The sequence below is a fragment of the Mustela erminea genome, chromosome 3 (genome assembly GCF_009829155.1).
Source record: "Mustela erminea isolate mMusErm1 chromosome 3, mMusErm1.Pri, whole genome shotgun sequence".
NCBI classification, from domain to species: Eukaryota; Metazoa; Chordata; class Mammalia; order Carnivora; family Mustelidae; genus Mustela; species Mustela erminea.
The window spans coordinates 4,080,603-4,094,258 of record NC_045616.1 but is presented as its reverse complement, the minus strand read 5'-3'; the positions used below and the strand labels follow the sequence as shown (position 1 = coordinate 4,094,258).

Below are 13,656 nucleotides of genomic sequence, written 5' to 3'. Positions count from 1 at the left end.
GACACAGGGACCCTGGGCATTGGGTCGCAGCCCCCATGGCGGGGGTGCAGCGCGGGGCCCCAGGGTTCAGGTCGTGGTTTTGGACTTACCTGTGGTTAGGCAGTGCAGGCATTCTGCCATCCACGTGTGATTCTCCATAAGCAGGAACCACAGAGCCCAGGATCCAGCAGGGAGACTGGGGTTGGTTCACAGATGACACAGGGTAGGGCTCATGGCGGGAGGGATCACAGGAGCAGCTCAAGGACCAGCATCCCTTCTGCCTGTGCCTTCTCCTGCTGGTGCAGGCTGTATGCTGGGATTCTGCAGAACTAGTGTCTCATTCCCGTGTAGGAGGAGTAGAATGCCTTTCACGTCAGCTCTGCTCTCCCTTGTCTATACCCAGTATTCAAGCCTGTCCTAGTGCCCGTGTATCCTTTCTCAGCCTTTCTCCCATACCGCCTTGACCCAAGAGCATCGGGCTTAACACATTGTTCTTCGCCTCAAAATTAATGTCTTGTCCGTGTCGCACTTTCCATGGTCTGGGAGTGTTAACGTCTGGAGGGACGACAGAGCTTGGATTTTTGGATGGCTACCCGCGCAGAGTCCCGGGGTATCACGCCAGCCATGGAGCCTGCCACCGTGCTTCCCATCTGTAGCGATGGCAGGACAGGCATTCCAGAATTGACATGTCCCTGGAAGAGGGGTTGGCTGTGCGGGTAAGTGGGTCAGAGTGCAGGCTAGGGCTGATGCCTTCCAGCCCTGGGAGGGCATGTAGGTGCCTTGCTGGAGTGGGCTATGCGAAGAGCCACTCGTGTCCACAAACCCACCGACCCGCACCTTTGTGCCAGGCAGGGGAGACAGGTCCTGTGAGCTGTTTTCCAGGTGGTTCGTTCCTTTCATTACTCTCGGGGCACAGTAAAAAGGGGAGGAGGTTGTCAGTGTTTGTATTTGTGGCTTTAATACCAGGCCAGGTGTTACTCACAAGTGTTCGTCCTGTCCTGTGTCATCTATTAAACCATGAGAAGAGCCTGGGTCATGGGGATGACCCAGGAGCAGCCTTGTAGTTTATGATGTCTGTGACAGTTGACATTTCAGCGAGAGGACATGTGTCACAGGATGAGCCCCTGCCCTGTCAACCCCAACATCCTGGGGGGGCCGCGTGCCTCCCTGGGCCAGTCTCTGCCTTCTGCAGAAACGTCCACAGTGACGCAAACTGACTCACAGGACAACGTCATGGGTTTCCCATCTGCTGTGCCATTACCGTGGTCCCTGGTAGCTTTGAGCCTGCTGTCACACCCCCCCATCCACCCCGCCCCGGCCCCCTTTGGTTTCCTGTGCACCCCTCCCCTGGGCTGGACTGCTTCAGGGCTCACGTTCTGTCAGCAGTGGCCCCCACTCCAGGGCAGGCCTGTGTGCTGTCTGGGCTGGTGGGCCCTTGCCCTCACTGACTGAGCTGGGACAAAGCTGGACCACGTGAAGGCACGGACCACATCCTGTCCCCTCTACTGTCCCAGAAACACGAACGGGGTGGGAGTGCCAGATACGGGGCCTTAGGGTTCCAGAGATTGTCATGACTCAGCAAGCATCTTCAGAGCGGGAGGAGCGCAAGGGCCTCTGAGGGCCAGGGAGCAGACGCCTTCCCATCTTCCTGAAGTGCTCACCTCTGATGTGCGGGAGTCTTACTGTTGAGCGCCTGGCTGTCTTCTAGAATGCTGATTTTAGGGTGGTGACTACTGCCTTTCCACCCAGCGATGGCACACGAGCGCTGTGCTTTGCCCCGCCGCAGATGGTCTTCTCTCTCTCACACACATGACCTTCCATGCCTGGCTGTCCTCACTTCCCGCTGTGTTTTCAAGCTGATCTGTCTTTCCTTTCACAGTGGAGTAGTGCATACTGCAGGATAGCTCGCTGTCTGCAGCGGTCATGCAAACATCACACATGGCATCTGTGGGTCATGTCTCTGCTCCTCGGGGGCACATAGCATGCACAGTGTGGAATTGCTCCGTTCTGGGATAATTCCACGTGGACTTCATGAGCAGCAAGGCTGCTCTCCATAATGGCCACAGCGTTTCACATTCCCGCCGGCAACAGGTGAGGGAAGTGAGTCTTCCAGCTTCCTTTTTCTCTTTCAGGATTCCTCCGGGGCACCTGGGGGGCTCAGTCAGTGAAGCAGACGCCTGCCTTGGCTCAGGTCACAATTCTGGGGTCCTGGGATAGAGTCCGTATTGGGCCCCCCGCCCTGCAGGGAAGCTGCTTCTCCCTCGCCCTCTGCAGCTCTCCCTGCTTCAACTCTCACACGAATAAAGAAAAGGATTGTTATGGCTCCCCGCAGTTCTGAATGGATTTGCGGATCCTTTTTTCCATTTCTGGGGCGGGTAAAGAGGCTGCTGGAAACCTAATGTGGATTGCGTTGACTATGTAGGTCACTTGGAGGCGTCTGGGCATCTTGCTCATCCAGGAACACAGGACCCGCCTCACTGTTTCGGTCTTCTTTAATTTCTTTCAGTGCGATGTGTGGTTTTTAGGACTTTCATCTATTTTCTTACATTCTGGGATGAATCCTATTTGGACCCATCGTGACCTGGTAACGAGCAGGCCAGTCCCCAGGGTCCCCCTCTAGCCCTGGGAGGTGTTCACCATATGCTGGCTGTGTCTGGACCTTGGGAGGCCACTGGGAGCTGCAGTGAGGGCCGACAGATCCCTGAGAACTGCATGCTCAGAGTCTGGCTTTGGGAATGCAGTGCTATGGGGACCTGGAGCGTCAGCTTTCCCCTACAGCTGCTCGGAGGGTTGTGGAGGAGGGGCCGCGGCAGGGGCCTCCCTGGAAGGAAGCCTGTGCTGTTGTCCACAGATGGCCCTTGTGGCCTGCAGGAATGCAGCCGAAGGGACGGGTGGGACGTGGGGGTGGTCTGTGAGGGCTGAATGTGACATATCGTAGCCTAGAATGTTCTGTACAGTCTCCAGAATTCTGACTGTGCTGGAAGCCACTTTTTCCCTCTCTGCCTTCTCTGTAGCACTTAATGGCCCCAACTGGTAGAACTGTTTGGACGTGCAGACAGCTTGATTTATCCCAGCTCTGTTCTTAAATGGTTGCTAATTTCTCACTGCAAGAAAATTCACAGTTTTCCAGTGAGTCAGCTGCAAAACAAAATGAGGGCAGACAGTCTAGCTCATGCTAAACTCACTGTAGGTGCTTCTTGTGAACATAGGAGTGCTCTGAATCCTGGAGTCTCATCGCAAAGTAGAACAGAACGTCTTCCTTCAGACCCTGGGTGAGGCCACAAGCACACTACAGGGTCGTGGGAACACGCTGTGTGCCCTCCTCTGCTGCAGGTACGTGGTGGACACCCAAGGCGGAGCCCTCCAGGACCTCGGGCTCCCCGAAGCCCACACTGGGACGGCCTCCCCGAGGGTCACACGTGTGGTTGAGCACATCTGCCTCAGTGAGCGTACCTCCTTGGATGGAGGAGCCGTTCCCCCGTCTATATGCACACAACGGAGACGTCTCTGTGTCTGCTGTTGGCAGGTAGAAGCCATCACACCATGTGTGGCCAGGGCAGCAGAAACCACAGGAGTGTGTGCTCTGTCCCGGGGACCATATCCCGCTTCCAGCCCAGGCTCTCTAGATGCGCGTGTCCCCACCGCCTTCTGGTCTCGGATGCACCCCATCCGTGCGCAGACCTGGTGGAACGTCTGCGGCCCTCGGGCTCCAGATCACTGAGCATTTCTGCAGTTTCTCTCCTGATGCTGCTCCAGGACAGAGTCTGCGCTTCTTCCCCCTCAGCTCTGTGCATGTGCTGTGTGGGGGTAGATGCATCCGCAGACAGGGCCAGTTGCAGGCCCACTTCTTGCGAGGCAGGGGCTCCAGGAAGAAAGCGCACAGCCTCCTTCCAGCTGATACTTCAGAGTCTGGCAGCCTGACACACTGATGACTGGACAGCTTGTCATTCTGGGCCGCAGAAGTCACAGCTGCATGACGGTCTGGCCAGACTTGGCGTTCCCCATTCTTTCCACCCATGTTCTTCCTTAAAGGGAAAAGCGCCGGACCAGTCAGTGCTCCAGAGGGACCCTAGCTGGAAGCTTCCTCAGTCCTCTCTGCAGACTCACGAGCCGTGCAGGTCCCTTGGGGTTTTGCACTGTGAGGTCATTTCAGGTGCAGTGTGAGGCATTCACAGCTGCTGGGGGGGGGGTGGTCCCAATGAGACGGCGTCATGGTTGGACCATTGAACAGGGAGGGGGGATCCCAGTGAGACAGCGTTGCGGTTGGACTGATCGACAGTGTCGGGGTTCCCAATGAGATGTCATCGCGGTCAGACCATTGGACGGGGAGGGGGTCCCAAGAGACGGCATTGTGGTCAGACCAATCGACAGGGTTGGGGGTCCCAATGAGATGGCATCGCAGTTGGACCGTTGAACGGGGAGGGGGGGTCCCAGTGAGACAGCACTGCGGTTGGACCAATCGGCGGGGACGAGCCCTGTGTGGATGCCCCAGACTCCATGAAGGGTTAGAGTTGATTGGTCTTGCTCACAAAGGGAGTGCAGTACCTGTTACTGCTGCGTGTCTGTGCGTGAGTGGGTCACCTGTGGGCCATGGTGGTTCTCCTCTGGGCGGGGGATAGTGGGGCCATCCCAGAGCAGGGCCCTCAGCCAGGGAGCCCTATGGACATGTGCAGAGAGCACACCATTCATCAAGTAGCAAAGGACCAATCTCATGCATTATTCCGTGTGTTATTTTCGTGTGGAGACGATGACTTTTTATCTGATTGGGTCACACCAGCGGTGTTTCTCATTTTTGCAGGACACCAACTGGCTCCATTGGAGCCGACTAATCTTGGGGTCATAAGTTCGAGCCCCGTGTGAGGATGTAGAGATTATTTAAAGAAATACTTAAAGCATTTTGAGAAATGCTTCTTTTTTACCGTTAAGAATGTGAGCGTTGGAGAATCTAAAGTCACAGGTGTGGCTCTCCTTATGTGGGACCTTTTTTTTTTTTTTTTAATTTCTTTTCATTGTAACCAGTATTCATTGTTTTTGCACCATACCCAGTGCTCCATGCAATCCGTGCCCTCTCTAATACCCACCACGTGGTTACGTGGGACCTTTGCCATAGCTGCTCTCAGCTCCAGGAGCAAACCAGGCTCTCGAGCCCCCTTCCAGGGGCTGTCTGAATGGCTGCTGATCCCTGGGAAGGTCAGTTTGCCTTGTTAAGGGACGTGTGCTATTCCTGTCAGTGCCGGTGCTGTGACGTCTGTGTCATCACGTGGGGACACGCAAGTGTCGGCTCTTTGCATCTGGGCCGTGCTGTGGGCCAGCTGCAGACAGAGCGTGGGGTCTTGGGCATGCCCTCTCAGCCCAGTGTGTGAAACAGTCCGTTTAAGGGTTCATAGAGCCCCGCGGCCCTCACCCTCATTCAGTACAGGTGGGGACAAGGAAGCAGGAGACGGAGCTGCGTGGACAGGGTCACGCCCCTGTGCCACTGCTCATCTGAGCGGGTTCAGGACGTTTCCTTTTCTTCTCTAGTCCTGTGTCCTGACCTTATTGCAGCGTGAGTCCTGGAGCAGGACAGTGCTGACAGCTCACAGAGCCTACTGAGCCCGAAGGACCATCATGGTGGTTGACGAGGACACAGAGGTTGTCCACAGCACATGCGGCCTGAGGAACCCACACAGGGCAGAGGCCGTTCGTGGGTTTTAAGCCGGGTGTGAGCTTGTGTCCACGGCCAGCCTCCCCAAGGCTGTGGTGTGCATGTGCCCGGTGCATGGGGACCTGCAGGCCGATGGAGAGGGGTCTTTGAGCAGAGCGGCACTGAGGACCTGCCTCCCACGGTGCTGAGCTGACTGTTTACTGTGCCGTTTGGGCCTCAGCCACATGAGGTCATAGGAACGCGGTGGAAAAGACCTCCTACATGAGGTCATGCAGCCCATCCCTCGGAGCCGGCTGACCCCACAATGTACTTTCCAGAGCCACGTCCAGGTTTTCCAGTGACTCAGCGGCTCCCAGAGGGCACAGAGCCTGGCGTCTGAGCCTGCTGCCTGGGTCGGGGATATGTCCCTGCGCCCGAACGGGGCTCCCAGGGATGAGTCCATGTGTGCACACAGAGGTGCGGTATAGCCTGCCTGTGTCCGAACACCTGATTGCACACAGCCTCAGACCCTCCATGGCACGGGTGCAGCGGGGCCCCTGCCGCGGAGCCTTCCAGGACTTGGCGGGGGCTCCTCACGCCCCACTTCATAGTTTTCACAGCTTGTTCGCATTTGTGAGCTCATTCCAGCCTCCCCGCTCCTGAAGAAGGGCTTGATCTTACTAGCCTCTGACCACCTCCCTGCCTCTGATCTGGTCCACGTGGTGGTGGGTGGCACAAGGCTGCCTCATGGAAGCGCACGGGCACTGTGGCCACGCCATCCCCCTGCCCTCAGGGTGCCACATGCTCTCCTAGGCCTGGGCTGCTCCCAGTCTGCAGTGCCACCGGCCGAGCCATGACCATGACATCCGTGTGTGGCGTGCTGCTGGCTGCATTAGGTCTGGGGCCCTCACTGCTGACTCCCATCCCCATGGGGCAGCGGACTTGGAACGCAGCTGTACCCGCTAGATCCCTTGGGAGTTGGTAAATGGTACCCAGGACTCCTCAGAGGACCCACAGTCTGTAGGTCCTTCATCCTAACGCAGCCAGGGGCCTGAAACTCTCCTTCCAAGAGGTAGTAACACTTAACTGCAAGTAGGTGGTCATTATGATTCCTCTTAAAATCATTCCTTTTTGTTGTCAGCTTGAGGGTATTAAATTTTTCAGCACAGGCTCACCACATTTCACAGTGCAAGTAGTCTCGACGGGCTTGCAGGAAAGCGGCCGTTCCAGCAGTGCCTGAGACGCCTGCAGCATGACGTGAGTCCCCAGAAGGCTGAGGGGCCTGCTTTTCCAGGGTTAGCCGCTCTTCTTACAGTGCCCCCAGGGCTGTGTTTGGTAGCTGCTTCCTCCCCTCAAGCCATGTGGAGGTATAGTGAGGTGTTTTCTACAGATCAACAAGAAACAGGGCTGGCTTTTCCTTTTAAATCCCATTCTGCAGTCAGGACATGGGTGTAGACAGGTAATGAAGACCAGGACTGGGTCATGCTTGTGCCCTGGGCCAGCCCTCCCTACTGCTATGTGACTGGAAGAGCAAGCAGTGCCCCAGGGACTTTGTCAGGAGGCATGGGGGCTGTGGCCTGGAGCAGGGCCAGAGGGCTGATTCCTCACCTTTCTTTGAGCTCTGCTGCCCTGGGGCTTGGTGTGTCCTGGGGGCCAGAGCTCCCTGGGGGTCGGTGCCATCCTGGGTAAGAGCTCCCTGGGACTCACTGTGTCCTAGGGGTCAGGGCTTCCTGGGCGTTGGTGCCATCTTGGGTCAGAACTCCCTGGAGCTCAGTGTGTCCTGAGGGTCAGTGCCATCCTTGGTCAGAGCTCCCTGGAGCTCACTGCGTCCTGGGGGCCAGAGCTTCCTGGGGGTTGGTGCCCCCTATGGGTTGGTGCCATCCTGGGTCAGAGCTCCCTGGGGTTCAGTACATCCTGGGGGCCAGAGCTCCCGAGGGGTCAGAGCTCCCTGGAGCTCACTGCGTCCTGGAGGCCAGAGCTCTCTGGGGGTCAGTGCCCCCTATGAGTCAGTGCCATCCTGGGTCAGAGCTCCCTGGGGGTCAGTGCCATCCTGGGTCGGAGCTCCCTGGGGGTCAGTGCCATCCTGGGTCAGAGCTCTCTGGGGTTCAGTGTGTTCTGGGGGCCAGAGCTCCCTGGGGGTTGGTGCCACCCTGGGGGTCAGTGCTCGTGAGCTGCAGAGCTGAGACCCAAACCCAGGATGGGAGGACAGAGTGTTTGTCATCCCCCCAACTCACAATTTCCAAAGTACTGTAAAAGTGATGGAAAGAGATAATGTCTGTTTTTGAGAGTTTAAGAAATGACAGCCCCTCCTGCTCTGTGCGCTACTCTTACAGATCCTGAGGAAGCTGAAGAGTCTCGCCCTGGACACGGAGACAGAGCTGGAGAGGCAGGATGAGGCCCTGGACGGCATCACTGCGGCCGTTGACCGGACCACCTTAACCATCGACAAGCACACCCGACGTGCCAAAAAACTGACCTAGCACAGGGGAGCGAAGAAGTGACTGGTTTTGATGACAGTCACTGCCCTGAGTACTTTGTTCTCAGCACGTGCACACGGGAGTCACCCCAGGGGCCCGTTAGTAGTCAGAGGCTGTGCCCCAGAAGGCACAGGCTTGCCTCAGGGTGGAGGGCTTGTGTGATGTGACCCAGAGCACAGCACATGCAGGAAGGAGGAGGCCCCGGAGAGGGGAGTTCTGCCTGCAGATCCAGCAGGCCACCCTCTAGCCGCACACCCACTATGGTCGCCCCAGTTCCTTCTTCCCCTGCAACCTGTAGGCCCCAGCTCCCTTCTCCCCTGCCTTCTGCAAGTCCCTGCTTCTTGAGGGCCCCAGTTCCTTTTCCCCGCTGCCTCCCACGGGCCCCAGCTCCTTACTCCCCTGCTTCCCTGGGCCCCAGATCCTTTTCCCACGCCCCCCCTCAACAACCTGCAGGCCCTAGCTCCCTTCTGCCCCCGTGCCCGCAGACCTCAGCTGCCTTCTCCTCTGCCTCCTGCAGGCTCCGGCTCCCTTCTCCCCTGCTCCCTGCAGGCCGCAGCTCCTTCTGACCCCCTCCCTGCAGGGCACAGCTCCTTCTGCCCGGCTCTAGGCAGGCCCAGGCTCCCCACTCATACTTGAGCGCTTCAGAGGGTCACAGCAGCAGGACAGCCCTTCCCTGCAAGGCCGGCTGCACAGAGTACTCATTGACTGCTTTGCATGGCCAGCATCCCCACTGGCTGAATTGTCTTCTCTTTCTGTTCTTGCTAGCTGTAAAAGGGCAGTGTAAATCTCTGTGAAAGAAATGTGCTGATTTCTGAGTCCGCCCACCTGGACCCTGCCTTCTGTGTTCACAGAACTTCTTCTCCAGGACCATGTTTAGGCCCAAGCCCGCCTCCCATCTGAGGCTCCTCTGCATGTGCCCCTCCCTAGTCGCAGGTTCTGGTTTTCTCTGACAGAGAGGCTGGTTTCTTGTTGGTCAGACTGACTTTTTACCTGAAGTCCAGTATGTCTCAAAGTTGTCCTGCGAACACTGGGATATTCTTTTCACTGCTCACCTATAGCCAAGTGTGAAGATAATACATATTGTACCTATTTTAAAAACTGTTGATTTTTTTTTTCTTAAAATGCCCCATTTCTATCCTGAAACAAAAGAGCAATCATAGTTTTAGAATATATTTTGAAGACATGCATTTCTGCTGCTTTTTGCTTGGCTTTGAGTGTCTTATTGGGAGGACCCCTCGGAGAAGGACAGACAGGGCAGAGTGGAGAAGAAGGTGACCCCTTCCCCTGTCCTGGCAGAACAGGCCCCCTCCAGACTGCCGTTGGAGTAGGGTCCCTGAGGGCAGTGCACCCACAGCTGCCCTTGAGCCTTGTCAAGCTGACCCTTTGAGGCGCCTTTTCTCTGGTTCTCCTCCACAGGCCCTGTCCTGGCATTCTGAGTCCCAGCTGGTTTTCTGGCGCTGCTAATGAGTGATCACAAATGAGGGGCCTTAGGACAGCAGGCTATGTCCTCTCCTGGGTCTGGAGACCAGGAGTCTGCCAGCAGGATGTCACAGGGCCCTGTTCCCTCTGAAGGCTCCAGGGGCTCCCTCCTGCCTCTCCCAGCTCGGGGGGGACGGGACCAGGGATCCTGGGCCCATGGCTGCATCTCCTCCCATCCTGGCCTTTGCCACTGCCCACTCTGAAATCCCCCATCCCTTCTCTCATTGGGCCCACCTTTGTGTTGTATGGCAGTTTCCACTAAGGTCGCATTCCAAGGTTTGGTGGAGTCATCTAGGAGCACTTTGCCTTCTGGAGGCTGACCTGTTCCTGAAGACACAGGAAGGAGCAGTCACAGAGAATAGCCTTCCCAGGGTCCTTCCAGTTCTTCCCTCTTTCTGTGTCCTGAATTCTGTTCCTCATCTCCAGCTGCCGTATTTGCTCTGTACTCCACAACCTTCCCAATGAGAAGTGTTCCTGTCCTCTCTGGCACTGGTGCGAGGGGTTGCTCCCAAGCTTTCCCAGCACAGTGAGGATGAGGACTGCTCTCTCTCTCCATATCCACCTGTGGAGAGAGCCCTGAGCCGAGGGGAAACAAACCTCATCAGTGACACTGTCCTGAATTGCTAGAGGGTGCTGCTAGGGAGGTCAGCCAGCGTCCACTTGTCCTGAAGACAGGCACTGCTCAGCACCTGTGGGGCCCAGGGACTGCACACACTTTGGCCAGTGACAGGAGTCTGCCCAAAGCAAGTCTGCTGCTGTTGGGATGCTTACAACCCTGGACACCAGGCGAGAAGATCTGTGGGACTGAGGCATTGTACCATTATTAGAGGGCTGTTGTCTGGGCTGTTCTCTCCCACAAACACCTCAGTGATAGAAACTACACTCTGTTTCTCTGCGGAATTAGAGTGTTGAAAAGAAAGGTCCATCAGGATCTTCTCATAGTATTTACTAACCTTGATTTGACCCCAATGTGTTCACCTTAGACCCTTCCAGTGGCAAAAAATCCATAGCCAAACCCGATTTGCCTGGAGCCTCAGCACCGAACCCTACCTATGGCACTGACTGCTCGTCTCCATGGTAGACACAAAAGTACAAAACACTTTGAAACCAGGCAGTAACTTCAAGCCCAACTACAGCCCAGGTGTACCCCCCACCTCCCACTGTTCCCACAACTGCTTCTCACCCTGAGTACTCTATCCCCACTTCTCTTCACCCCAAGTACTGTAACCGCATGCCCCACTGCTCCCACCCCAAGTGCTCTAACTCCACCCCCACTATTCCACACCAAGCGCTCTAACTCCACCCCCAGTGCTCCCGCCCCAAGTGCTCTAACTCTCCACCCCAACTGCTCACCCCAAGTACTATAACCCCACGCCCCACTGCTCCTACCCCAAGTGCTCTAACTCCACCCCACTGCTCCCACCCCAAGTGCTCTAACTCCATCTCTACTGTTCCCACCCAGAGTGCTCTAACTCCACCTCTACTGCTCCCACCCAGAGTGCTCTAACTGCACCTCTACTGCTCCCACCCAGAGTGCTCTAACTGCACCTCTACTGCTCCCACCCAGAGTGCTCTAACTGCACTCTTCAGTGCTCCCCTCTTCAGGTGCTTTAACTTTATCTCTATCACTCTTCTCTTTATGTGCACTCACTCCATCTCCTCCTACTATACCCTGGTTTGGGTTGCCTGCCTCTGCCTCCATGTTTTGGAGTCTTGTCGAGAACATAACTGGGAGTGGCCACAACATAGCTCCTGGAAGCTGGACTAGGGGAAGCAGGTGAGTAGTCTGGCTTAGGGTCTCTCCTGTGATCTTCAGGTAGCCTGGGAATTGCTGTGTTGGCTGGAGCCGAGTTCTCTGGGTCAGGTGAGTAGATTTTCTGGGGAGTGTGAGGAGGACCATCCTGGTCTGACCATAGTCAGCAACAGCCGTCTCTTTGGAATGGGGCCTCTGGCATCTCCTCCTTCCTGTTTTACTTTCCTGTTGTGCACTTGAACTCTGATGTTGGCACTCAGTCCTGGTGTGGGGTTGAGGTCCCCAGGTGCTTTGTTCCTGCATCAAAATTTGTTTGCCTTTCAACTGATGAGTGGGATTGTGTTGGTCCGTTGTCACCCTGTGAGGTGTGTGCACACCCTGAAACACAACATGCTTTAAGTTGGGTTTTGCTCGGCATAACTGGGCTAGAAGCAAGACTCTTTGCAACTGCTATTCCAGCCTTGTGCTGACAGACTGCTGGTTCTCAAGAGCAAACAGTCCTGAGTTACTCAGTGTTTTGGGGCAGGGATGGGCACATATCTTCTATAAAAGGCCCAAAGTAACTCCTTCACCTTTTGAGCCGTGGGATGCCTATTGCAGCACCTGAGGTGGCTGTTTACAAGACAGCAGCCTGGACCTGTAAGCAGATGGGCTTGCTGTGTTCAGATAAAGCTGCCCATGACATCTGAGTGGCATTAATTCCATGTGTTGTGAAATGTTTCTTTTCCGGATGTTACCTTTGAACTACTTGAATTTTAAACTCGTCCCAGCACGCAAGCTGTAGGATGCATGGCAGGCCCACCACCTGCACAGGGGTGTGTGTTCCTTATGAGGCTGCACTTGGCCTTGTCCTGGAGGGTGACACATGGCCCTCTTCAGCCCCAAACTCGAGTGTGGCCTGGGCCGAGACATCCCCACACGTTCCTGGTCCGTGCTCAGCTGCCCCAAGCTTCAGAGGCTGTAGCGATGACAATAGTCCTATCCCCTTAAAAGGCAGAGCTGGGAGAGGGGAGGAGGGTGAGGGGAGAAATGACTGGTGCTGGTTTCTACAGTGGTTTTCTCTACAGGCCCCCAAATCCGCACACGCAGAAATTTTAGGAGAGAAAAAAACAAACATCCTTGAGATTTTCAGACACCACACACACCAAAACTTGACTATGTGCAGGCAGTCAGGGTGGGGGCTCTTGCTTGGGTTTGGGGTCTGATAAAACTCCCTCTCGGAGGCAGCTCTGTTGGTTGGGGCTCAATCCTGGCGTGAGACCACCAGCCTCACCTGCAAGGAGCCCCCTCCATTCTCACCTGCTGCCAGTTTAATTATTAGCTACAGGTTTGAGTAAAACTTGAAAGATGCAAATTGTAGTCAGTTTTCACATTTGCAACTGATTTCCACATTCACATAGTATTTCAAACTTCTGGCACCCATCTGGAAACTTGGAACAGCAGTGAGCCTGTCCAGGAGGTAATTTTCCCTGATTCATTTTGAAAGTGAAAAGCCACAGGGCTGGAGGCAAGGGTGGTCCTGCTTCCCAGAAGGGCGGCTCAGTCCTGGCCCCTGGTTTCCTCAGCACAAGCAGGCAGGCAGGAGCAGAGGGAGGGTATCGCCTTGCAGATCCCAGGAGCTCCTCCCAGCCCAGGAGAGCCACACGGGCCGTGCTCCGTGTCCAGGGTGGGGGGCCATGCTGCCCGGTAAGCAGCCCTAGGCTGCGGGGGCAGGGAGTGGTGGGCAGGACCAGCATGTAGACTGGGCTCCATCAGCCAGGCCTGCACGCCCAGGGCTCCAGCAGGTGTGGGCAAGCATGTCCTCCAAGCACAGTTGGTGCCTTGTCAGGCACACCTGCCATCCCAGGGCAGTGGCTCCACACCGACCCTCTGGCTCATTCTCCCACCAGACTCCGCAGGGTCCTTTAGATGTTGCTCACCATCTCCTGTCCCCACCTCTGCCTTTTTCTCTCACCCTAAGAAGAGAAGTTGAGCCAAGGACAGATGGCTTGCTTTCCCCAATTGACCTGCTTGGAGCAGACAGGGAGGTTAGGAAAAGTGCATCTTCCCAAGAAGGAGCAAAGGGCTTGTGTCCCTCTGGTTGCAGGGCGCAGAAACCCAGGTGTAGGTGGAGGAGGGTCAGGGCCTCACAGGCCTCCCGGGAAGTGCTCACAGAGCCAACACTACTGCCCTTGAGGCTGCCCCACCCACATACAGTGGCCTAGCCACACACTGGCACAGAAGTTGGTGAGGCCGATCCTTGCGTAGAGGTGCCCAGATGCCCTGGGGAGGGTGGGGGCAGCAACTGTAAGGCAAGAAAGTGAAAATGAAGGGAAGAGTCCCTAAAGTTGACTCGAATGCTAGCC

General features: G+C 56.1%; 1 protein-coding gene across 3 annotated transcripts in view; it reads left to right on the top strand.

The window, feature by feature from the left end:
* Window positions 1-9,177, top strand: part of SNAP47 (synaptosome associated protein 47) — a 44,825-nt gene extending 35,648 nt beyond the window's left edge. The window contains exons 5-6 of one of the 3 annotated variants that reach the window (XR_004283781.1): window positions 3,189-3,312; window positions 7,936-8,019. Coding sequence is in view for 2 of the 3 variants with exons in the window: in XM_032335140.1 (XP_032191031.1) it covers window positions 7,936-8,082 (147 nt within the window). In the remaining variant the exon portion in view is untranslated. Of the gene's footprint in view, window positions 1-3,188; window positions 3,313-7,935 lie in introns of all 3 variants that reach the window. The other 2 variants (XM_032335140.1, XM_032335141.1) reach the window with 2 other exon arrangements.
* The last annotated feature ends 4,479 nt before the right edge of the window (window positions 9,178-13,656 follow it).